Raw genomic sequence first — 25,627 nt, 5'->3', positions numbered from 1 at the left:
ACAGCAGCATTCCGTTTAGTATTTCTTGTAGGGTAGGTCTCTTGTTAATGAACTCTCTCAGTTTCTGTTTATCTGTGAATATTTAAAATATTCTCATTTTTGGGAGGACAGCTTTGCTGGATAGAGAATTATTGGCTAGCAATTTTTCTCTTTCAGTATCTTAAATATATCATACCACTGCCTTCTCACCTTTGTGGTGTCTGATGAGAAATCAGCACTTAGTCGTTATTTGGCTTCCCTTGTATGTGTGTTATTGCTTTTTTTTTTGCTGCTTTCAGAATTTTCTCCTCTTTGAGCCCTGCCATTTTTTTATGGCCATAGGAATTTTGCCCAGTTCCCTGTTCAGACTTGGCTTTATTTATGAACTGTGTGCTCCGGATTTGGTCACCCTCGTTTCTAGACTGAAACTGTTTGTAATTCCCAGATTCATAACATGCTTAACTTCTGGTTCTCAGCATCCAGCTCATGTTGATTATCTGGGCATTAAAATGCTCTTTGGTAACTTCCTAGCTGGTTGCTCTCTTCTACTGCCTGGTTTCCTGAGGAGTACATAATCACATAGGTTATTTTAGCCTCTATAGTATAAGTCAGAGATTTTTTGGTTTGTGTTGCCTGTGTTTTCACATGTATATATCAATCTCCTCATATTGCTCATTTTTTTTTTTCTATAGTAGTTTAATGAATGTTGCCAAATGCCTTGCAGATGCTGACCTCTGGCATCATGAAGCTTGAAGTGTCCACACTGGTGATGGCCTGGCTTGGACTCCTGGGCTGCACATGGGCTGAATTTTTTACATGTTGGTATGGACCAGAATGGATAGTATTCTCCAGAAAGAATTCTTAGCACCCCATGTCAGATGTAGCCTATCTGTGCTTCATCAGAGTAAGAAACTCTCACCCATGTGTTTTGACTAGTTGCTAGGTGGGCATTGAGAAAGGAGAGTTTTCAGGCAGTGATACTTTTCCCTTTGGAGGCCATTTGGGGGTGGGCCTCAATAGCCCAAATGCTTTATCTGGGAAACAGGTGCCTGTGGTCTGTATTTTTTCTTCCCCCCCCCTTCCTTCCCTTCCCGTCCTCCTTCCTCCCTTCCCTTCCTCCCTTCCCGTCCTCCCTTCCCATCTCTTCCCTTCCTTCCTTCGTTTCTTCCTTTCTTTCATTTAGGTGAAGATAGTCTCAAGGCTTCCAGGAATGTACACACACTTTTTGTGGAATGTCAGTGATTATGGGCAGAGTACATTCTGTGGCATGAGAGTCTTGTCTGCTCTTTTCCTCTTTACCTAAAATTCAGAGTTCATTCCTATGTGTTGAAGTGGTTTTAGCTGCCAGAATGATCATGCTTCACATGACATGATTACCCATAGGGGTAAAAGGGTAAGATGCAGATTCCTCCCTGAAGTTAGAGTTCATTGTGTGTGTCCCTGTCTTGAACGTCCTTATGGGAGTTCCTGTGTCTCTCCTTGAAGCCAGAGGCTGGAACCATGTGAGCATCATATATTCTTCATCTCTAATATCCAATGATCCAGAAAGAGCTGACCCTCTCCTGACTTGGGATCTGCCCTTCACTGGAGCTCAAGTCCCAGTTAAGAAAGGTGGGCAGTCTTCTGTCCAGTTCTGACTGGCCCTTCTCTCCATGCAGGGCACATGACTAGCTTGATTCATGTGGAAAAACAACTGGTTCAGGCTCTGAAAGAATATATCCTTTTGAATGAAGCCAAACTCTCTATGATTAAAAGGTAAGGTGATCCTCTGTTCTCACACTATGAGGGCTCTGCTCATCTCTTCTTCTCCAAACATAGATATTAACATGAACATAGTCCTAGAAATAATATCTCTAGCATGCCTAGCAGAAGTAAATACAATCTTCTCTGAAAGAGGTGCACACTAAATCCAGGCCACATAGGCCCTTCTCAACATGAGTTAACCATACTAAATTATGAAAACAATTCACCATGAATATCAGCAGAAACAATAGAAAGCAGAATTAAAAGTAGACCTCCAAGAACATCAGATAATAGAACAGAAACTGAGTGTATTTAGTATGATTAAACACATAAAAGATGAAATAAAAAAATAGGAAACCATTATTTTATTTAAAAGTCCATGCAGATTTGAAAAATAACCTAATAGATTTTCTAAAAGTGAAAAACAGTTCTTGAAGTTGACAGCTCATTGGGTGGGTTAAACAGCATGTACCGGATAATAAGCTATAAGTCTTTTGGATCCAAACACACCCTTCTATACTGTGCGTTGTGATGCTTGGACTAGAACTTGGCCAATTACATATCTTTTTGTTGGCCGCCTTCCTATCGGATTCTGCTTTCCACACTATATTTAGGCTGAAAGGCAGCAGGAGGGGAGAAATGATCTCTTTCTTCCTGTTTTCTTTGCTGCTCCTGTTAACATCAATCCAGCAATAATTCTAATCTCTAGCACTAGTACTTGTTTTCCAGTTTCCAGTGTTTTTCCATTCTCCTCGAAGAAGCCTCATTGTGTCCCTTCATAGATAGCCGTACTATGAATTCAGCAAAGAATGCTATATCCAGCAAAACTGTCCTTCAAAAAATAGAGGAGAAATTAAGACATTCCCAGATAAACAAAAACAGAATTCTTCAGTAGAAGACCTGTCCTACAAGAAATATTAAGGGTACTCTTTAGTTTGAAATGACAGGACACTAGATAGTAACTTGAATCCACATGAAGAAATAAAGTACACCATAATGATAACTACATAGATGACTTAGTTTTCCAGGCTGCTATGAAAGAGCTGCACAATGGATTGGTTTAACAACAGGAATTTATTGGATTACATTTTGTAAGTCTAGGAGTACAAATCAAGGCATTGGCAAGGACTATGCTTTCTCCCCAAAGTCTGCCACCATCCTGGGGTTCCTTGCTTTGCAAATTGCCATCCTGACATATGGTGACCTCTTTCCTGTGTCTGATTTTCCAGTTTCCACTGCCTCCTCCCTATAGCATTCTCTGATTAATAGCTTCTTGGTTTCTTTTCTTATAAGGCCTCCAGTAATATGGATTAAAACTCACCTGATTTAGTTGGCCACTCCTTAACTAAAAATGGTATCTTCAGTAGGTCTTATTTACAAATAAGTTCCACACCCATAGAAACCCCAAGATTCAGATTAAGGACATGTCTTTTGATGGGGTTCATAGTTTCAATTTACCACATGAGGTTAATATTAAAGACAGTATTTGTATTTTGTTTGTAACTCTTTTTCTTCTATCTTATTTGAGACAGTTGCATTAAAGCATTAACTTATAAAATGATGTCAAGGGCTCATAATGTATGAAGATGTAATTTGTATGACAATAATAGTACAAAGGATGGAGAAGGGAACGGAACTATATGGAGCAAACTTTTGGTGTATTGTTGAAGTTAAGTTAATATTAATCCAATTAGATTGTTTGTAACTTAAGATGTTAATTATAATTAGTTATAATTATATTTACATAATTTATCTACAGTCCAGGGAAATTAGTAAAAGAAACAAGGAGAATTAAAATGGTTGTACTTGAAAATATGTGTTTAGCATTGAAGAAGGGGGGAATAGAGGAACAAAAAAGACAAAATATAGAGAGAAAGTAAATAGCAAAACAAGCAGGTGTAAATCCTGCCATATTAGTAATTATGTTAAATGTAAATGAGCTAAACACTGATCAAAAATCAGGTTGGCAGAATGGAGAAAACAACATGATCCTACTATATGCTGTCTACAAGACACACACTTTAGATTCAGCGGACACAGATAGGTTGAAAGTAAAAGGATGTGCCATGAAAACAACACCTAAAAGAGCTGGAGTAGTTAACTTAGACAAAATAGACTTTAAGATAAAACTTGTTACTAGAGATTGAAGAAGGACATTTTGTAATGATAGAAGGTCCAGTCTCAAGCAAATATTGGATGTGACTAAAACAGAGCCCTAAATACATGAAGCAAAACAGAGAATTGAAGGGACAATACAGCATTCAAAAATAATAGTTGGAGTTATCAGTACCCCAATTACAATAGTGAATAGAACAGCTAGGCAAAAGCTCAATAAGTAAATAGAAGTCGTGAACAGCACTACAAACTAGGACTTACCACACATCTATAGAATACTTCAACAGCAGAATACACATTCTGAAGTACGCATGGTACATTCTTCAGGACAGGCTGCATATTAGGTCATAAAACAAGCCTCCATAGATTAAAAAGAATTAAAATCATACAAAGTATGGTTTTTCAACCACAATAGAATGATGTTAAAACTTAGTAACAGGTGGAAATTTGGGAGATCACATATACGTGGGAATTAAATACTACACTCCTAAATAACCAGTGGGTTCAAAGGAGGAATCACAAGAAAAATTAGAAAATACTTTGAGAGTAATTAGAATGAAAACACAACATACCAAAACTTATGGATGCAGGTAAATCAGTGCCTAGAAGGAAATTTAGAGGTGTAAACCAAAATTTATTGTTGTAAGTTTGTAGCTGTCCAATTCATTCTTATGCACAAGGATTTCTGATTTTACCAGCACCATTTGTTGAAGAGACTATTTTTTCCCCATTGAATGGACTTGGCACCATTGTTGGAAATCAGTTAGCATAGATGTGTGGATTTATTTCTGAACTCTCAATTCTATTTCATTGGGTCTGTGTGTCTTACCTGATGCCACTACCAGACTTTGATTATTGGTGTCTTTCTGGTAATTTTTGAAGTTGAAAAGTGTGAATCCTCCAAGTTTGTTCTTTTCCAAGATAGTTCTGGCTATTTGGAGCCCCTTGCTCCTTCATATGAGCTTGGATGATTGGCTTTTACATTTCTGTAAAAAAGGCTGCTGGAATTTTTGATTGGGATTGTGTTTTAAAATGGAAATCACTTTTGGGTAGTGGGCTAGTTTAAGCTATTATGCCCCCCTCAAAAGCCATGTTCTTTTATTCCAACCTTGCTGTTGAATTTTGTTTGCTAGTATTTTGTAGAGGATTTTTGCATCTATTTTTATAAGGGATCTTGATCTGTAATTTTCTTGTCTTACAATATCTTTATTTGTATTTGCTGTAAGGGTGATGCTGGCCTTATAAAATGATTTAGGAAATGTTCCTTCATCTTAGTTTTTTGGAAAGAGTTTGAGCAAGATTGGTATTAATACTTCTGTATATGTTTGTTAAAATTAACCAGTTAAACTGTCTGGTCCTAGACTTTTCTTTGTTGGGAGGCTTTTCATTACTGATCAATCTGCTTATTATTTGTCTGTTGAGGTCTTCTATTTCTTTTTGATTCAGATTTTGTAATTTGTGTGTTTTTTTACAGTTTGCTCGATTTCATCCAGGTCATCCCAATTTGTTGGCATACAATTGTTCATAGTATCTCATATAATACTTTTTATTAATGTGGGGTTAGTAGTACTGGCCCCTCTTTCATTTCGGATTTTAGTAATTTGCATCATCTCTCTCTTTTTCTTTGTCAGTCTAGCTCCAGGTTTGTCAATTTTATTGATCATTTCAAAGAACCCTACTTTGGTTTTGTTGATTCTCTATTGTTTTTTCTGTTCTCTATTTCGTTTATCTCTGCTCTAGTCTTTTCTAATTTCCTTCCTTCTACTCATTTTGGATTTAGTTTGCTCTTCTTTTTAAGTTCCTCCGGGTGTGAGATTAAGTCACTGATTTGAAATGTAAGGATTTAGAACTATAAATTTCTCTCAGAGCACTGCCTTTGGTATATCTCATAAGTTTTTGTATGTTGTGTTCTCATTTTCATTCATCTCAAGAAATTTCCTAATTTCCCTTGAGATTTCTTCTTTGACCCATTAATTATTTAAGAGAGTATTGTTTTATAGCTATGTATTTGTGAATTTTCCAGTTCTTCCTCTGTCATAGATTCCTAGCTTCATTCCTTTGTGGTCAAGAGGATACATTGTATTATTCCAATCATGTTTAATTTATTGAAATCTATTTTGTGCCCTAAGATATGATCTATCCTATAGAATGACTCATGTGCAGTAGAGAGGAATGTGTATTCTGCTGTTGTTAGGTGAAGTGTTCTGTATTTGTCTTTTAGGGTCTATGATATTTATAGGATTGTTCACGTTTTCTAATTCCTTGTTAATTCTGATGCCTAGATGTTATATCCATTAATGAAAATAATGTATTAAAGTTTTCCACTTTTAATGCGGGACAGTCTATTTTTCACTTCAAATTTGTCAATATTTGCTTCATATATTTTGAGGCTCTGCTGTTAGGTGCATATATGTTTATAATTGTTATATCTTCTTGTTGAATTGACTTTATCAGCTTGTAGTTTCCTTCTTTGTCCCTTGTAAACATTTTGACTTAAAGTCTGTTTTATCTGATACAAGTATAGCTGCCCCAGCTCTCTTTTGGTTACTATTTTCATGGAATACTTCTTTTTCATCCTTTTGCTTTGAACCTACTAACATCTTTGAATTTAAGGTAAGTCTCTTGTGAACAGCGTATAGTAGGGTCATGATTATTTTTATCCATTCTGCCAATATCTGCATTTAAAAATTTATTAGAGAATTTGTGGATTTACGGAAAAATCATGCATAAAATACAGGATTCCCATTCACCAGGCCTATTGTTAATACCTTGCATTTAGTGTAGTATATTTGTTACAGTTGATGAAAGCACATTTTTATAATTGTATTATTAACTGTAGTCCATTTGTTTAAGGTGTTTAAACTTGGTTCACTGTTTGTGGGGTGCATTGTTTCCATGGATTTAAAAAAAAAATTATTCTATTATCATATATAACCTAAAATCTCCTCTTTTTAACCACTCTAAAATTCATAAATCACTGCTGATAATTATATTTACCTTTTTAAAGCAGTTTTATTGTGATATATTCACATACCATATAATCTGTCCAAAGTGTACAACCAGTGGTTCACAGTATTATCACATAATTTTGCATTCATCACCACAATAAATTTTAGAACATTTTCATTATTCAGAAAAAAAACAAAAACAAAACTGAAACAATCCCATACCCCTTAGCCTCCCCTATTATTGACCCTTATCATTGGTGTGGTACATTTGTTACCTGTTGATGAAAGAATGTTAAAATATTACTGTTAACTATAGTCCATAGTTTGTGATAGGTATATTTTTTCCATATGCCACGCTATTGTTAACTCCTTCTAATAGTGTCATACAATATTCTAGTTTATAAAAGAACATTTTAATATTTGTATTGTTACAGTCTTCATCCACCACAGGGTTCACTATTTTATTCTCTAGCTTTCCATCTAGTGACATACATGACTCTAAACTTCCCCCTTCAACCACAGTCACACACATAATTCAATGCTGTTAATTACCCTCACCATAATGTGTTACCTCTGTGCATTTCCAGATGTTTAAATTCAACCTGCTTGAAAATTCTGTACCCATTAAACATTTGCTCCCCATTTGCTAGCCTCATTCTATCTTCTGGTAACCTGTATTCTAGATTTCAAGTCTATGAGTTTATTTATTATAATTAGCTCATATTAGTGATATTATACATTATTTGTCCTTTTGTGTCTGACTTATTTCACTCAACATAAAGTCCTCAGGGTTCATCCATGTTGTCACATGCTTCAGAACATCATTCCTTTTTACTGCTGAATAATATTCCATCATGTGTTTATACCACATTTTGTTTGGTATATACCATTCATTAATTGATGGACATGAGCTGTTTCCATCTTTTGGCAATTGTGAATAATGCCATTATGAACATTGATGTGCAAATGTCTGTTTGTGTCCTTGCTTTCAGTTCTTCTGATTATATAGCTAGTAGTGGGATTGCTGGGTCATATGGCAATTCTATACTTAGCTTCCTGAGGAAACACCAAACTGTCTTCCACAGTGGCTGTATCATTTTATATTCCCACCAACCTAGAATAAGTGTTCATATTTCTCCACATCCTCTCCAACTCTTGTAGTTTTCTATTTGTTTAATAGTGGCCATTCAAGTAGGCGTAAAATGATATCTCATGTGGTTTTGATTTACATGTCCCTAATAGCCAGTGATGTAGAGCATCTTTTCATGTACTATTTAGCCACTTGTATTTCCTCTTTGGAAAAATGTCCATTCAAGTCTTGTGCCCATTTTTTATTGGGTTGTCTGTCTTTTATTGTTGATTTGTAGGATTTCTTTATATATTCCAGATATTAAATCCTTATCAGATATGTGGTTTCCAAATATTATCTCCCATGCAGTAGGCTGTCTTTTCACCTTTTTGACAAAGTCCTTTGATGCATAGAAGTATTCAGTTTTGAGGAGGTCCCATTTATTAGTTTTTTCTTTTGTTGCTTGAACTTTTGAGTAAGGTCAAAGAAATTACCACCTATCACTAAGTCTTGAGGATGTTTCCCTACATTTTCTTCTAGGAGTTTAATGGTACTGGCTATTAAATTCAAGCCTTTGATCCATTTGGAGTTAATTTTTGTATAGGGTGTGAGGTACTGGGTCCTCTTTCATTCTTTTGGATATGGATATCCAGTTCTCCAGCACCATATGTTGGAGAGACTGTTCTGTGCCAGTTGAGTGGACTTGGCTACCTTCTCAAACATCAATTGACCATAAATGTGCAGGTCTATTTCTGAACTCTCAGTTAAGTTCCATTGATCAATATGTCTATCTTTGTTCCAGCACTGTGCTGTTTTGACCACTGTAACTTTGTAATATGTTTTAAAGTCAGGCAGTGTGAATCTTCAAACTTTGTTCTTCTTTTTCAAGATATTTTTTGCTATTTGGGGCCCCTTACCCTTCCAAATAAATTTAATAATTAAGTTTTCAATTTCTAAAAAGTAGGCTGTTGGAATTTTGATTACCATTGCATTGAATCTGTAGCTCAATTTGGGTATAACTGACATCTTTACTACATTTAGTCTTCCAATCCATGAACACATGTCTTTCCATTTATGTAGGTCTTCTTTGATTTCTTTCAGCAATGTTTTGTAGTTTTCTGTGTAAAGGTTGTTTTTATCCTTGGTTAAGTTTATTTCTTGATATTTGATTCTTTTAGTTGCTATCGTAAATGGAATTTTTTCTTGATTACCTCCTTGGATAGCTCATTACTAGTGTATAGAGCTGATTTTTGCTTGTATCCTTCACTTTGCTGAACTCGTTTATTAGTTCTTGTGGGTTTGTCATAGCTTTTTTAGGACTTCCTAAATATTGAATCATGTTGTCTGCAAATAGTGAAAGTTTTACTTCTTCTTTTCCAATTTGGATGCCTTTTATTTATTTTTTTTATTTTTTTATTTTTTTATTTTTTATCTTCATTTTATTGAGATATATTCACATACCACGCAGTCATACAAAACAAATCGTACTTTCGATTGTTCACAGTACCATTACATAGTTGTACATTCATCACCTAAATCAATCCCTGACACCTTCATTAGCACACACACAAAAATAAGAAGCATAATAATTAGAGTGAAAAAGAGCAATTGAAGTAAAAAAGAACACTGGGTACCTTTGTCTGTTTGTTTCCTTCCCCTATTTTTCTACTCATCCATCCATAAACTAGACAAAGTGGAGTGTGGTCCTTATGACTTTCCCAATCCCATTGTCACCCCTCATAAGCTACATTTTATACAACTGTCTTCGAGATTCATGGGTTCTGGGTTGTAGTTTGATAGTTTCAGGTATCCACCACCAGCTACCCCAATTCTTTAGAACCTAAAAAGGGTTGTCTAAAGTGTGCGTAAGAGTGCCCACCAGAGTGACCTCTCGGCTCCTTTTGGAATCTCTCTGCTACTGAAGCTTATTTCATTTCCTTTCACATCCCCCTTTTGGTCAAGAAGATGTTCTCCGTCCCACGATGCCAGGTCTACATTCCTCCCCGGGAGTCATATTCCACGTTGCCAGGGAGATTCACTCCCCCTGGGTGTCTGATCCCACGTAGGGGGGAGGGCAGTGATTTCACCTTTCAAGTTTGAATGCCTTTTATTTCTTTTTCTTGCCTAATTTGCTCTAGCTAGAACTTCTAGCACAATGTTGAATAACAGTGTTGACAATGGGCATCCTTGTCTTGTTTTCACCTGACCTTAGAGGAAAGTTTTCAGTCCCCTTACCATTAGTATGGGGTTAGCTGTGGGTTTTTTATATATGTCCTTTACTGTAGTTTTGGTTTGCTAAAGCTACTGGAATGCAATATACCAGAAATGGGTTGGCTTTTACAGTGGAGATTTACTAGCTTACAAATTTGCATTCTAAGGCCATGATGATGTACAAATTAAGGCATCAACAGGTTACTTTCTCTGAAGAAAGACCCCTGGCATCTAGGACACCTCTGTTACATGGGAAGGCACGTGGCCATCGCCTGCTCATCCTTTCTCTCCCAGGTTTCATTGCTTTTAGCTTCTTCCTTCAGTGGTTTCCTCTCTCTCAGCTCCTGTGGGTCCTCTCTTAGCTTCTCTGAGGCTTTTCTCTCTAAGCTCTCTGGGATTTTTCTGTGTATCCTTTATCCTCTTATAAAGGACTCCAGTAAAAGGATTAAGACCCACCTTAAATGGGGTGGGTCATGTCTCAAATTGAACTAACCTAAACAAAAGTTCCCACCCACAACATGTCTGCACCCACAGGAATGGATTAAAAGAACATGGCCTTTTCTGGGCTACATAACAGCTTCAAAACCAACACAATCATGTTGAGGAAGTTTCCTTCAATTCCTACCTTTTGAAGTGTGTTTATCAAGAAAGGAAGTTGGATTTTGTCAAATACTGTTTCTGAGTCAATCAAGAGGATCATGTGTTTTTTCCCTTTTGATACGTTAATGTGGTGTATTATATTAACTGATTTTCTTGTGTTGAACCACCCTTGCATACCTGAAATAAAAGCCACTTTGTCATGGTGTATAATTCTTCTAATGTGCTGTTGGATTCGATTTGCAAGTATTTTGTTGAGGATTTTTACATCTATATTTGTTAGAGACATTGGTCTGTAGTTTTTTTTTTTTTTCCCTTGTAGTGTCTTTATCAAGCTTTGGTATTAAGATATTGTTAGCTTCACAGAATGAGTTAGGTAATGTTCATTCTTCTTCAGTTTTTTGGAAAGTGTTTCAGCAGGATTGTTATTAGTTCTTCTTGGAATATTTGGTAAAATTCTCCTGTGAAGCCATCTGGTCCTGGACTTTTCTTTTTTGGGAAGTTTTTGATGACTGATTCTATCTCTTGTCATTGGTTTGTTGAGATCTTCTGTTTCTTCAGTAGGTTGTTCATGTGTTTCTATGAAGCTTTCCATTTCATCTAAGTTCTCTAATTTGTTGGCATACAAATGTTTTATTTCTGTGTGGTCAGTAATAATGTCCTCCCTGTCATTTCTGATTTTCTTTATTTGGATCTTGTCTCTTTTTTTCCTTGTCAGTCTAGCTAAGGGTTTGTCAATTTTATTGATCTTCTCAAAGAACCAACTTTTGATTTTGTTGATTCTCTGTTTTTCATCCTTGATTTCATTTATTTCTTTGCTAATATTTGTTATTTATTTCCTTCTGCTTGCTTTGGGAATACTTTGTTGTTCTTTTTCTAATTCCTCCAGGTGTGCAGTTAGTTCTTTGATTTTAGCTCTTTTTTCGTTTGTAATGTGGACATTTAGGGCTATAAATTTACCTCTTAGCACTGCCTTTGCTTCATCTCATAAGTTTTGATGTTATTCCATTTACATTTAAAGTCACTATTGATAATGTAGAACTTTCTTATGCCATTTTCCTGTTTAGTGTTTGTAAGTCTTATACCTTTTTGTCTCTCAATTCTTCTATTAATACCTACTTTCATATTTATTTGATTTTCTGTATTGTCCAGCATTGACTCCCTTCTCATTTATATCTAGATATATTTTTCATATATTTTCTTTGTGGTTACAGTGGGGTTAAAAGTTAACATCAGAAATATATTGCAGTTATATTCAATTTGATACCAACTTGACCTCAATAGCATAAACACATACTGTTCCTATAACCCTTTGCCCCACCTTTTTTTATACTTGTTACAAATTATTTCTTTTTATAGCGTATGTCCAAAACTATAGATTTATCATTACTCTTTTGTATTTGCATATTTGGAACCTGTAGGAAGTAACAAATGGAGTTATATACCAAAAAAAATACCTTACAATAGTATTGGCATTTATAATTTCCCAAATGATTATCTTTACCAAAAGTTTTTATTTCTTTATGCTGCCTTGGACCACTATGTGTGGTGTCCTTTCCTTTCAAGGGCTGATGATATTTCTTTACCATTGTTTGTAGGGAAGGTCTAGTGGTGCTGAACTCCCTTAGGTCTTGTTTTTCTGGGAATGTTTTAATTTCTCTTTCATTTTTGAAAGAAAGTCTCACAGGATAGAAAATTCTTTGTTGGACATTGTTTTCTTTCATCACTTTTAAGTATTTTAAACCCACTGCCTTCTCGCTGCCATGGTTTCTGATGAGAAAATGGTACTTAATCTCATTGGAAGACTCCCTTGTACATAATATGTTGCTTTTTTTTTTTTTTTGCCACTTTCGGATCTCTCTCCATGTCCTCTGCATTTGACAGTTTAATTAATATGTGATAGCTTGATCAATATGTATTTTTCTTCAAGTTCATCCTGTTTGGTGTTCTCTGGGATTCTTGGATGTGCGTATTCACATCTTTTGCTAAGTTTGAGAACTTCTCTTTCATTATTTCTTTGAATATTCCTTCTGCCCCTTTCTTTCTTTCTTCTCCTTCTGGGATTCCCATAATGCATATATTGGTACACTTGATGATGTCCCAGAGGTCTCTTAGGCTATTTTCACTTTTTATAATTCTTCTTTCTGCTCCTTGGTCTGACTCATTTCAGTGATCTTATCTACAAGTTCACTGATTCTTTCTTCTGCCAGTTTCAATCTGCTGTTTCAATCTGCCAGTTTAAATTTGCTGTTGAAACCCTCCTAGGAATTTTTCATTTATTGTGGTCTTCAACTCCAGTGGTTCTGTTTGGTTCCATCTCTTTACTGAGATTCTCATATTGTTCATTCATTGTTTACCTGATGTCCTTTAATTCTTTCTCTGTATTTTCCTTCATATCCTTCAGCGTGTTGAAGGTCATTTTTTTAAAGTCTTTGTCCAGTATGTCCACAGTCTGGTCTTCTATATTGGTGTTTTCTGGATTTTTATCCACTTCCTTTGAATGGGCCATGATTTCCTGTTTCTTTGTTTGTTTTGTAATCTTTTGTTGCATACTATACATTTTAATATTTTAAAATGTTACTCCAAGGTGAGTGCAAAGTTCAGGGTCCTCCCTCTCTTCTCTGGGTCTATATGTTTTCCTGGGCTTGTGCCTGCCAGTGACTTAGGAGTTCCCCTATTTAGAGGAGTTTGAATGCCTTCTCTTCCCAGGAGATAGAACTTCTCTCTCTTTTAGGTGTTCCACTGCCAGAATTAAATCAGGTAAGCCTTTGCCCCAGGCCATCAGCCTCAGTAGTTCCTTATACTGCTTTCCTTGTCTCAAGCTTCCTTTGCCTAGAGGGCAAATTCTGAAGGTGGGTGAACACACCAGAGAGGAGCTTTCAAGGCAATCTTTCCCTGCTGTAGCAAGGTCAGGGACCCACAAATGGAGTGAAGGGAATGCTGACTGGCTCCAAACTGCCCTGGAGAGGGAATGAGGGAAGGGCCAGGAAGAGCCTCAGGAGCTTCTTCCATGTGTCTCCAAAGCTTGCTTTCTTGACCTGCCCAGCAATTATAGCCCTTAAGCTGTCCTCCACAGCTCTGAGGAAGTATCACTTTTAAGTCTGCTCTACCACCTTTGTTGGAGGTGGGTTGGAACTATGGCCACCCTCAGAGCTAGACCCCCAGCAACTCAAAGCCGCTAATCAAAAGCCATGATCTGTGATTGGCCTGTGCCCATCCTGGACCTTGGGAGAGTGGCTTTTTATGTCCCTTTCTGGCACCAACAAGCTGAACCATAGACTGGACCCCATTTCCAACTTCTGTGGTGCTGGGGATGGATGCCAGTAAGCACTGCGTGGACAGAACAGTTTACTGGAATTTACCGTAATTTACTAGCCTCTTCCTGCTGCTCTTCCCTGGATGCTTTACAGTGTTCTTTTGAACTACAGAGTTTCTAAATAGTGGAGTCAGACAGTTCTTGTCTGTTTAATAGTTGTTCTGGTGAAAGGACTGATTCCTGGAGCTTACAACTCTGCCATCTTCCCATAATCCTCTCCCAATCTCTGCTCTTTGGAGGGTTTAATCCATTTACATTTAAAATACTGATAATTCAGAGTTTTTTCTACCCTTTTGTTATTTGGTTTTTGTAGGTATTATGCTTTCTTTGTGTCTCAATTATTCCTTTACTCCTCATTTTTGTATTTAGATGATCTTTTGTAGTATTGAACTATGTTTTAATTTCCTAGGCTACTTAGTCAAAAACCATGAAATGGGTCAGCTTAAACAAAGGGAGTTTATTCATTTTTTTTTTCTCCCTAAAGACTGTGATGTTCTGGGTCTGGTTGCCAGTGATCCTTGGTTCCTCTGTCATGTGACAAGGCACACAGTAGCACCTCTTGGTCTCTTCCTTCTCTTCTGTGTTCTGTTTCAGCTTCTTGCTTCTTGTTGCTTTCTCTCTCTCTGAATTTCATTCTCTTCTAAAGGACTCAGTAATAGGATTAAGACCTATCCTGATTGAGGTGGGGCACGCCTTAACTGAAGTAACCTTACCAAGAGGTCCTACTTATATGGGTTCACACTCATAGGAATGGATTATATTTAAGAACATGCTTTTCTGAGGTAGATATACAGCTTTAAACCACCACAAACCATTTTGAGTCTCTTCTCAGTTTCTTCTGCATATATATTCTCAGACATTTTTTTGTGGTTATTGTGGGGCTTTAATTTAACATCCTAAATCTATAACAATATGATTTGATTTGATGCCAACTTAACTTCAGTAGCATACACAAACTATGTTCCTATACCCCTCTGTCCCCCATGTTTATGTAGTTCTAATTACATCTTAGGACATTGTATGTCTAAAACCACAGATTTATAATGATAATATATATGCTTTTGCATTTTAGATCCTGTAAGAGCTAAAAGTGGAGTTAAAAATCACAAACATAACACTACTGGAGTTGATAATTACTCATGTGTTATATCCATTGAAGATCTTTATTCTTTTATGCTGCTTTGGTTTACTGTCTAGTGTCCTTTCCTTTCAATCTGGAGAACTCCCTTCAGCATTGCTTGTAGGGCGGGTCTAGTGGTTCCGAACTCCCTCAGATTTTGTTTATCCATGAATGTTCTTAATTTCTCCCTTATTTTTCAATGAGAGTTTCTCTGGATATAATATTCTTAGTTTTAAAGTGCTGGGAAATTGAGATTTTTTTTTTCTAGCACTTTAAAAATGCTGCCCCACTGCCTTCTTGCATCTGTGGTTTCTGATGAGAAATTGGCACTTAATCTTATTGAGGTTCTCTTGTACATGATTTGTTGCTTTTCTCTTGCAGCTTTCAGGATTCTCTCTTTGTCTTTGTCATTTGACAAGTTGATTATAAGGTGTCTGGGCATGGATCTCTTTGCATTTATTCTGTTTGAGTTCACTGAGATTCTTGGATGTATATATTCATGTCTTTCATTAAAGTTGGGATGTTTTCAACCATTATTTCTTTGAGTATTCTTTCTGCCCCTTTCTCTATTTCTTCTCCTTTCTTGAACTCCTGTAATGCATGTATTGGTACATTTTATGGTATCCCATAGGTCTGTCAGGCTCTGTTCACTTTTCTCCATTCTTTTTTTCTTTCTGCTCATTGGACTGAATATTTGAGTTCTCTGATTTCTTTCTTCTGCCAGCTCCAATCTGTAACCCCTCTAGTGAATTTTTTCTTTCAGCTACTGTGGTCTTCAATTCCAGTTGTTGGCATACAAATGTTTTATTTCTGTGTGGTCAGTAATAATGTCCTCCCTGTCATTTCTGATTTTCTTTATTTGGATCTTGTCTCTTTTTTTCCTTGTCAGTCTAGCTAAGGGTTTGTCAATTTTATTGATCTTCTCAAAGAACCAACTTTTGATTTTGTTGATTCTCTGTTTTTCATCCTTGATTTCATTTATTTCTTTGCTAATATTTGTTATTTATTTCCTTCTGCTTGCTTTGGGAATACTTTGTTGTTCTTTTTCTAATTCCTCCAGGTGTGCAGTTAGTTCTTTGATTGTTATTTCTTCTTCCTGAATTGCCCCTTTTATTAGTATGTAGTGGCCTTCTTTGTCTCTCAAAACATCCCTGCATTTGAAGTCTATTTTATCTGAGATTAATATTGCTACACCTGCTTTCTTTTGGCTGTAGCTTGCATGAAATATTTTTTTCCATCCTTTCACTTTCAGTTTCTTTGTGTCCCTGTGTCTAAGATGAGTCTCTTGTATGCAACATATTGATGGTTCATTTTTTTTGATCCATTCTGCGAATCTATATCTTTTAATTGGGGAGTTTAATCATTTACATTCAACGTTAAAACCGTGAAGGCATTTCTTGAATCGGCCATCTTATCCTTTGGTTTATGTTTGCCATATTTTTCCCTCTCTCTATTAATGTCCTTTATTGTACCCATACCGAATCTCTTTAGTACTGAACCTTTCTCCAATCTCTCTGTCCTGTCTTTGTTTCTCTGTCTGTAGGGCTCCCTTTAGTATCTCCAGTAGGGCAGGTCTCTTGTTAGCAAATTCTCTCAGCATTTGTTTGTCTGTGAAAAATTTAAGCTCTCCCTCAAATTTGAAGGAGAGCTTTGCTGGATAAAGTATTCTTGGCTGGAAATTTTTCTCACTCAGAATTTTAAATATATCGTGCCACTGCCTTCTGGCCTCCATGGTGGCTGCTGAGTAGTCACTACTTGGTCTTATTCTGTTTCCTTTGTATGTGGTGGATTGCTTTTCTCTTGCTGCTTTCAGAACTTGCTCCTTCTCTTCTGTGTTTGACAGTGTGATCAGTATATGTCTCGGAGTGGGTTTATTTGGATTTATTCTATTTGGAGTTCGCTGAGCATTTATGATTTGTGTATTATGTTGTTTAGAAGATTTGGGAAGTTTTCCCCAACAATTTCTTTGAATACTCTTCCTAGACCTTTACCCTTTTCTTCCCCTTCTGGGACACCAATGAGTCTTATATTCGGATGTTTCATATTATCTATCATATCCCTGAGGTCCATTTCGATTTTTTCAATTTTTTTCCCCATTCTTTCTTTTATGCTTTCATTTTCCATTCTGTCATCTTCCAGGTCACTGATTCGTTGTTCAACTTCCTCTAGTATTGTACTATGAGTGTCCAGAATCTTTTTAATTTGGTCAACAGTTTCTTTAATTTCCATAAGATCATCCATTTTTTTATTTAGTCTTGCAATGTCTTCTTTATGCTCTTCTAGAGTCTTCTTGATTTCCTTCATATCCCGTACTATGGTCTCATTGTTCATCTTTAGTTCTTTGAATAGCTGCTCTAGGTGCTGTGTCTCTTCTGGTCTTTTGATTTGGGTGCTTGGGCTTGGGTTATCCATATCGTCTGGTTTTTTCATATGCTTTATAATTTTCTGTTGTTTTTGGCCTCGTGGCATTTGCTGAACTTGATAGGGTTCTTTTAGGGTTTGTAGACCTATTGAAGTCCTTATCTCTAATTTATCAGATCTACAGCTTCGTGGAGTACACTTTCTCTAACTAACCAGCAGGTGGCATCCATGAGCCACCTGTTCTCCACAAGCCAGTTCTCCCCTGCTTAGCCTTTTTTTTGGTGAGTGGGGGGAGTGAGTCTTGTGGGGCCCAATTGGTGTACCAAGCTTGTGTGTGTAGTTGGTGTTGCCTGCCCTGTATGTGGGGCGTGTTTCTGGGCAGTCGGGGAGGGGGGGTGGCCCTAACAATCAAATCTCCCTGGTGATCCTAGAGTTTTAAAGCTGCTGCAATAGTCTCATCCTTCAGTTCAGTCCTGCCACAGTTTGTCTCTGCCACTGACCCACAAGTCTTTGGTATTGGCGTATGGCTCCTGAGACTTGCAAGTGGGCCCCTCTTCCAGGCCGTGCACCCCGGGTCCTCTGTTGAGGGATGACTGTGCTATGTCACAGGTGAGTGCCGTCCCCCCAGGGCAGTTCTGGGCTGCTGGGCTGTGTAGGGAGGCTCCCAGTCTGCTCAAATGATGGCTGAATGGGGCTTTGTTAATTCACACTGCTCCACCTTCCCAGCTCTGGGACAATCAGCTGAGGTTGCAGGGAAGGCTAATGTCCATGCCCAGTTTTGTGGTGTGTGCCTGTTATTTGAAGCACTTCCGTCACACTGGGTTGTCTGGGGCAGCTCTGGGCTATGGGGCTGGCGATGGGCAGGAGTGTTTCCTGTCCACCAGGATGGTGGCTGTGAGCGGACACCCCCCTTTTCTTGGGAAGTTGTGGTGTTTAGTGAATTTTCTCAGCCACTGGATTATTGCCTTTTGTCTCAGAGCTCTCTTAGTTCTGCTCTTGACTTGACGTGCCCAAATTGCAATTCTTTGAAGCTTTCTGTATTGGGCTTCTTAGAGTAATTGTTTTAGAAAAAGAAAAAAGGATTAAAAAAAAAAAAAAAAAGGCCCTCCTCAGAGATCTAATGGGTTATTGAAATGCTAATAGACAAAGCAACCAGGGCCATTAAGGAAAGGTCCACAGGGCAGAGAGATCAGTTTTTCTTCGGGGTTTGCATATGCGCCTCAAGGCCTGAGCTCCGCCCTTCCCCTTTCTGTGTTCACCAGAACTCCAAAAATCCTCTGCTTTTATTTTGGAGTTTTTCGTGTTATTTTTTTTTTTTTCTATGCCTGTCTCCTCTCTGCTGGGCTGGCAGCTCTCAGATTCTCTGGTGTCTGGTCTCAGTCTATCTGTGGTTGGAGTTTGAATCAGTAGAATGAGTTTCCGAGAAGGGCTACCACTGCAGTTCTCCCTTTTCCTTTCTGGAGCTGGCAGCCCCTCCTCCCACGGGACTGAGCCTGGCAGGGAGGGGCGCGGGTCCCCTGGCCGCAAAAACTTACAGATTTCGCTGATCTCAGCAGTTCGACATTTTCATGAGTGTTGTATGAAGTATGCCCGAAGTCAGATTGCTCTGTGGTGTCCAGTCCACACAGTTCCTGGCTTTTTACCTACTTTCCTGGAGGAGTAACTAAAACTTACAGCTCACCAGTCTGCCATCTTGCCCCGCCTCACCCCAACATCCCTTTTTGATAAAAACACTTCAAAAGATAGGAATTGAAGGAAACTTCCTCAACATGATAAAGAGCATATATGAAAAACCCACAGCCAGCATAGTACTCAATGGTGAGAGACTGAAAGCCTTCCCTCTAAGATCAGGAACAAGACAAGGATGCCCGCTGTCACCACTGTTATTCAACATTGTGCTGGAAGTGCTAGCCAGGGCAATCCGGCAAGACAAAGAAATAAAAGGCATCCAAATTGGAAAAGAAGAAGTAAAACTGTCATTGTTTGCAGATGATATGATCTTATATCTAGAAAACCCTGAGAAATCAACGATACACCTACTAGAGCTAATAAACAAATTTAGCAAAGTAGCGGGATACAAGATTAATGCACATAAGTCAGTCATGTTTCTATATGCTAGAAATGAACAAACTGAAGAGACACTCAAGAAAAAGATACCATTTTCAATAGCAACTAAAAAAATCAAGTACCTAGGAATAAACTTAACCAAAGATGTAAAAGACCTATACAAAGAAAACTACATAACTCTACTAAAAGAAATAGAAGGGGACCTTAAAAGATGGAAAAATATTCCATGTTCATGGATAGGAAGGCTAAATGTCATTGAGATGTCAATTCTACCCAAACTCATCTACAGATTCAATGCAATCCCAATCAAAATTCCAACAACCTACTTTGCAGACTTGGAAAAGCTAGTTATCAAATTTATTTGGAAAGGGAAGATGCCTCGAATTGCCAAAGACACTCTAAAAAAGAAAAACGAAGTGGGAGGACTTACACTCCCTGACTTTGAAGCTTATTATAAAGCCACAGTTGCCAAAACAGCATGGTACTGGCACAAAGATAGACATATAGATCAATGGAATCGAATTGAGAATTCAGAGATAGACCCTCAGATCTATGGCCGACTGATCTTTGATAAGGCCCCCAAAGTCACTGAACTGAGCCCATAATGGTCTTTTCAACAAATGGGGCTGGGAGAGTTGGATATCCATATCCAAAAGAATGAAAGAGGACCCCTACCTCACCCCCTACACAAAATTAACTCAAAATGGACCAAAGATCTCAATATAAAAGAATACCATAAAACTCCTAGAAGATAATGTAGGAAAACATCTTCAAGACCTTGTATTAGGCGGTCACTTCCTAGACTTTACACCCCAAAGCACAAGCAACAAAAGAGAAAATAGATAAATGGGAACTCCTCAAGCTTAGAAGTTTCTGCACCTCAAAGGAATTTCTCAAAAAGGTAAAGAGGCAGCCAACTCAATGGGAAAAAATTTTTGGAAACCATGTATCTGACAAAAGACTGATATCTTGCATATACAAAGAAATCCTACAACTCAATGACAGTAGTACAGACAGCCCAATTATAAAATGGGCAAAAGATATGAAAAGACAGTTCTCTGAAGAGGAAATACAAACGGCCAAGAAACACATGAAAAAATGTTCAGCTTCACTAGCTATTAGAGAGATGCAAATTAAGACCACAATGAGATACCATCTAACACCGGTTAGAATGGCTGCCATTAAACAAACAGGAAACTACAAATGCTGGAGGGGATGTGGAGAAATTGGAACTCTTATTCATTGTTGGTGGGACTGTATAATGGTTCAGCCACTCTGGAAGTCAGTCTGGCAGTTCCTTAGAAAACTAGATATAGAGCTACCATTCGATCCAGCGATTGCACTTCTCGGTATATACCCAGAAGATCGGAAAGCAGTGACACGAACAGATATCTGCACGCCAATGTTCATAGCAGCATTATTCACAATTGCCAAGAGATGGAAACAACCCAAATGTCCTTCAACAGATGAGTGGATAAATAAAATGTGGTATATACACACGATGGAATACTACGCGGCAGTAAGAAGGAACGATCTGGTGAAACATATGACAACATGGATGAACCTTGAAGACATAATGCTGAGCGAAATAAGCCAGGCACAAAAAGAGGAATATTATATGCTACCACTAATGTGAACTTTGAAAAATGTAAAACAAATGGTTTCTAATGTAGAATGTAGGGGAACTAGCAGTAGAGAGCAATTAAGGAAGGGGGAACAATAATCCAAGAAGAACAGATAAGCTATTTAACGTTCTGGGGATGCCCAGAAATGACTATGGTCTGTTAATTTCTGATGGATATAGTAGGAACAAGTTCACAGAAATGTTGCTATATTATGTAACTTTCTTGGGGTAAAGTAGGAACATGTTGGAAGTTAAGCAGTTATCTTAGGTTAGTTGTCTTTTTTCTTACTCCCTTGTTATGGTCTCTTTGAAATGTTCTTTTATTGTATGTTTGTTTTCTTTTTAACTTTCTTTTTCATACAGTTGATTTAAAAAAGAAGGGAAAAAGATGTAGTGCCCCCTTGAGGAGCCTGTGGAGAATGCAGGGGTATTCGCCTACCCCACCTCCATGGTTGCTAACATGACCACAGACATAGGGGACTGGTGGTTTGATGGGTTGAGCCCTCTACCATAAGTTTTACCCTTGGGAAGACGGTTGCTGCAAAGGAGAGGCTAGGCCTCCCTATATTTGTTCCTAAGAGTCTCCTCCTGAATGCCTCTTTGTTGCTCAGATGTGGCCCTCTCTCTCTGGCTAAGCCAACTTGAAAGGTGAAATCACTGCCCTCCCCCCTACATGGGATCAGACACCCAGGGGAGTGAATCTCCCTGGCAACGTGGAATATGACTCCTGGGGAGGAATGTAGACCCGGCATCGTGGGACGGAGAACATCTTCTTGACCAAAAGGGGGATGTGAAAGGAAATGAAATAAGCTTCTGTGGCAGAGAGATTCCAAAACGAGCCGAGAGATCACTCTGGTGGGCACTCTTACGCACACTTTAGACAACCCTTTTTAGGTTCTAAAGAATTGGGGTAGCTGGTGGTGGATACCTGAAACTATCAAACTACAACCCAGAACCCATGAATCTCGAAGACAGTTGTATAAAAATGTAGCCTATGAGGGGTGACAGTGGGACTGGGAAAGCCATAAGGACCAAACTCCACTTTGTCTAGTTTATGGATGGATGTGTAGAAAAGTAGGGGAAGGAAACAAACAGACAAAGGTACCCAGTGTTCTTTTTTACTTCAATTGCTCTTTTTCACTCTAATTATTATTCTTGTTATTTTTGTGTGTGTGCTAATGAAGGTGTCAGGGATTGATTTAGGTGACGAATGTACAACTATGTAATGGTACTGTAAACAATCGAAAGTACAATTTGTTTTGTATGACTGCGTGGTATGTGAATATATCTCAATAAAATGATGATTAAAAAAATCATCTAGAGCATATTCTCTAACTATAATGAAATTAAATTAGAAATCAATAACAAAAGAAAATCTGTGGTATTTGGAAACCAAACTACACACTTCTTTAAAAAAAAACCCACGGTTCCAAGAAGAAATCACAAGGAAAATTAGAAAATATTTCAAATGAATATTAATGAAAACAGAGCATATCAAAATTTATGAACTGCAGCTAATTCTATGCTCAAAGGAAAATCTGTATCTTCTAATTTTTATATTAGAATAGAGGCAAGATTTAAAATCAATCATCTAAACTTCTTCCATTAAAATCTGGAAATATAAGAGCAAATTAAACCCAAAGGTACTAGAACAAAAGGAAAAAAGATAAATAATAATGATGAATCACTAGCAAGACTGATTAAAAGAAAAAGAAAGAAAACAAATAATCAATATCACAAAAGAAAAACAAGCAATACCAATTAAAATCCCAACAACTTACTTTGCAGAAATAGAAAAAGCAATAATCAAATTTATTTGCAAGGGCAAGGTGCCCCGAATAGCCAAAAATATCTTGGGAAAGAGGAATGAAGTGGGAGGTTTCACACTACCTGACTCTGAAGCGTATTACAAAGCTACAGTGCTCAAAACAGCATGGTACTAGCATAAGGACAGAGATACTGACCAATGGAATCGAATTGAGTGTTCAGAAATAGACTCTCACATCTATGGACAATTGATCTTTGATAAGGCAGTCAAGCCAAATCAACTGGGACAGAGCAGCCTCTTCAATAAATGGTGTTTGGAGAACTGGATATCCATTTCCAAAGGAATGAAAGAGGGGTCCTACCTCACACTTTACACAAAAATTAACTCCAAGTGGATCAAAGAACTAAACATAAGCACTAAGACCATAAGACTCTTAGAAGAAAATGTATGGCAATATCTTAAAGATCTTGTGATAGGAGGTGGTTTCCTAGACCTTACACCCAAAGCACAAGCAACCAAAGAACAAATAGACAAATGGGATCTCCTCAAAATTAAACACTTTTGTACATCAAAGGACTTTGTTAAAAAAGTAAAAAGGCAGCCTACACAATGGGAGACAATATTTGGAAACCACATATCAGATAACGGCTTAATATCCCAAATATATAAAGTAATCCTACAACTGAACAACAGAAAGACAAACAACCCAATTAAAAATGGGCAAAAGACATGGACACTTTTCTGAAGAGGAAATACAAATGGCTCAAAAACATATGAAAAAATGCTCAGCTTCACTGGCTATTAGGGAAATGCCAATCAAAACCACAATAAGATATCATCTCACACCTACCAGAATGGCCATTATCCAAAAAAACAGAAAATTACAAAGGCTGGAGAGGATGTGGAGAAAGAGGTACACTTATTCATTGCTGGTGGGAATGCAGAATGGTGCAACCACTCTGGAAGACAGTGTGGACGTTCCTCAGGAAGCTAAGTATAGATCTGCCATATGACCCAGCTATTCCATTGCTAGGTATATACTCAAAGGAACTGGAAGTTAGGACACAAATGGACATTCGTAAACTCATGTTTTTTGTGACATTATTCACGATTGCCAAGAGCAGCCCAAACGCCCATCAATGGACAAGTGGATAAACAAATTATGGTATATACACACGGTAGAATATTTTGCAGCTGTAAAACAGAACAAAGACATGCAACATATAATAACAGGGATGAACCTTTAGGACATTATGTTGAGTGAAGTTAGCCAGAAACAAAAGGACAAATACTGTATGGTCTCACTAATATGAACTAACATTAGTGAGCAAACTTTGAGAGTTAAAAGCTGACAACACAGGCTACCAGGAAATAGAAAGAGGGTAAAGATCAGGCATTTGATGCTGAAGGACTACAGAATGTTCAGCAGGATTTATTGTATGATCCAGAAATAGAAAGCATAAAACTGTGTGATGGTAGCATAATATTGTAAGTACACTGAACAAAGATGTCTTTGATTAAAGCTGAAAGAGGTGGGACAGGGGAATGTATGACACCAGAGGTAAAGATAGATGATGAAGACTGGGACTGTATAACGGCAAAAACTGGAGTGGCCAATGACTGTTACTAAATGTACAAATATAAAAATGTTCTCACATGTGGTAGAACAAATGAATGTCAACCATGCAGAGTGTTGAAAAAGGGATGGTATTTGGGAAAAACATAATCAAAGCAAACTGGCATCTATGGTCAACAGTAACACTGTAATATGCTTCCACTAAATGTAACAAAGGCAATATACCAAAGTCAAAAGTGTATGAGAGGGGGATATAAGGGAGGGATATGGGATTCTTTGTGGTGGTGGTGTTTTCTATCCTTACTAATATATTGTATTGTATGACACTTTATTTTTCTTTTCATTATCTTTTTTATTATTCACCAGAAAAAAAAAAACAATTTTTCATAGTAACCAATATGTTCAACTGCTGACTGTGGTGATAAATGTGCAACTATATGATGATACCATGAACAATTGATTGTACACTGTGGATAACTGTATGTTATGCGACTATATCTCTATAAAATTGTAGGAAAAAATATAAATAGGGATAAAAGCCCTGGAGAAAACATGGAGAGAGGGATGTACCTATTTACTGTTGATGAGGAGGCAGAATAATGTAGCCTTTCTGGAGGTCACTGTGGTGGTTCCACAAGAAGCTAACTATTTGGGGGCCACAAGGTCCTGCCACCTCATTATGGGGTATTTACTTGGAAGATCTGAAAGCAGAGACATGAATGGACATTTGCACATTGGTGTTTATGGAGGCAGTATTCATGATTTGCAGTGGTTGGAGGTAGCCTAAGAGTACACTGACTGAAGAACAGAATGGTGAACTGTGGTGTATATATTGGAATATAGAGCAACTACGAGGAGTGAAGTTGTGAAACATGCAAGGAGGAGAATGGATCCTGTAGACAGCATTTTGAGTGAACTACACCAGAAACAAAGGCAAACACTATAATGCCTCACTGATACGGACTAACTACAATGTGTAAACTCAGAATTGAATATTAGAGCACAGCCTAACAAGGAAATGATTATTGTAATGGTCCTTAGACTGTGAGCTCTTACAGCAGTCAAATCTATTCCTGAATTGTAATGGCTATCTCCAACCTCTGAGATGTTGATCCCTTGGTGTATAACCTGAT

At 37.6% G+C, this 25,627-nt stretch overlaps 1 protein-coding gene across 1 annotated transcript in view; it reads left to right on the top strand.

Annotated features, from left to right (window-relative positions):
* Window positions 1-721: 721 nt before the first annotated feature.
* Window positions 722-25,627, top strand: part of LOC119507754 (prolyl 4-hydroxylase subunit alpha-2-like) — a 188,898-nt gene continuing 163,992 nt past the window's right edge. Inside the window, exons 1-2 of the mRNA XM_037800913.1 lie at window positions 722-797; window positions 1,611-1,734. Coding sequence (XP_037656841.1) covers window positions 722-797; window positions 1,611-1,734 — 200 coding nt within the window. The remainder of the gene's footprint in view (window positions 798-1,610; window positions 1,735-25,627) is intronic.

Source organism: Choloepus didactylus, chromosome 13 (genome assembly GCF_015220235.1).
Source record: "Choloepus didactylus isolate mChoDid1 chromosome 13, mChoDid1.pri, whole genome shotgun sequence".
Classification (NCBI taxonomy): Eukaryota; Metazoa; Chordata; class Mammalia; order Pilosa; family Megalonychidae; genus Choloepus; species Choloepus didactylus.
This window is presented reverse-complemented; position numbering and strand designations above follow the sequence as displayed.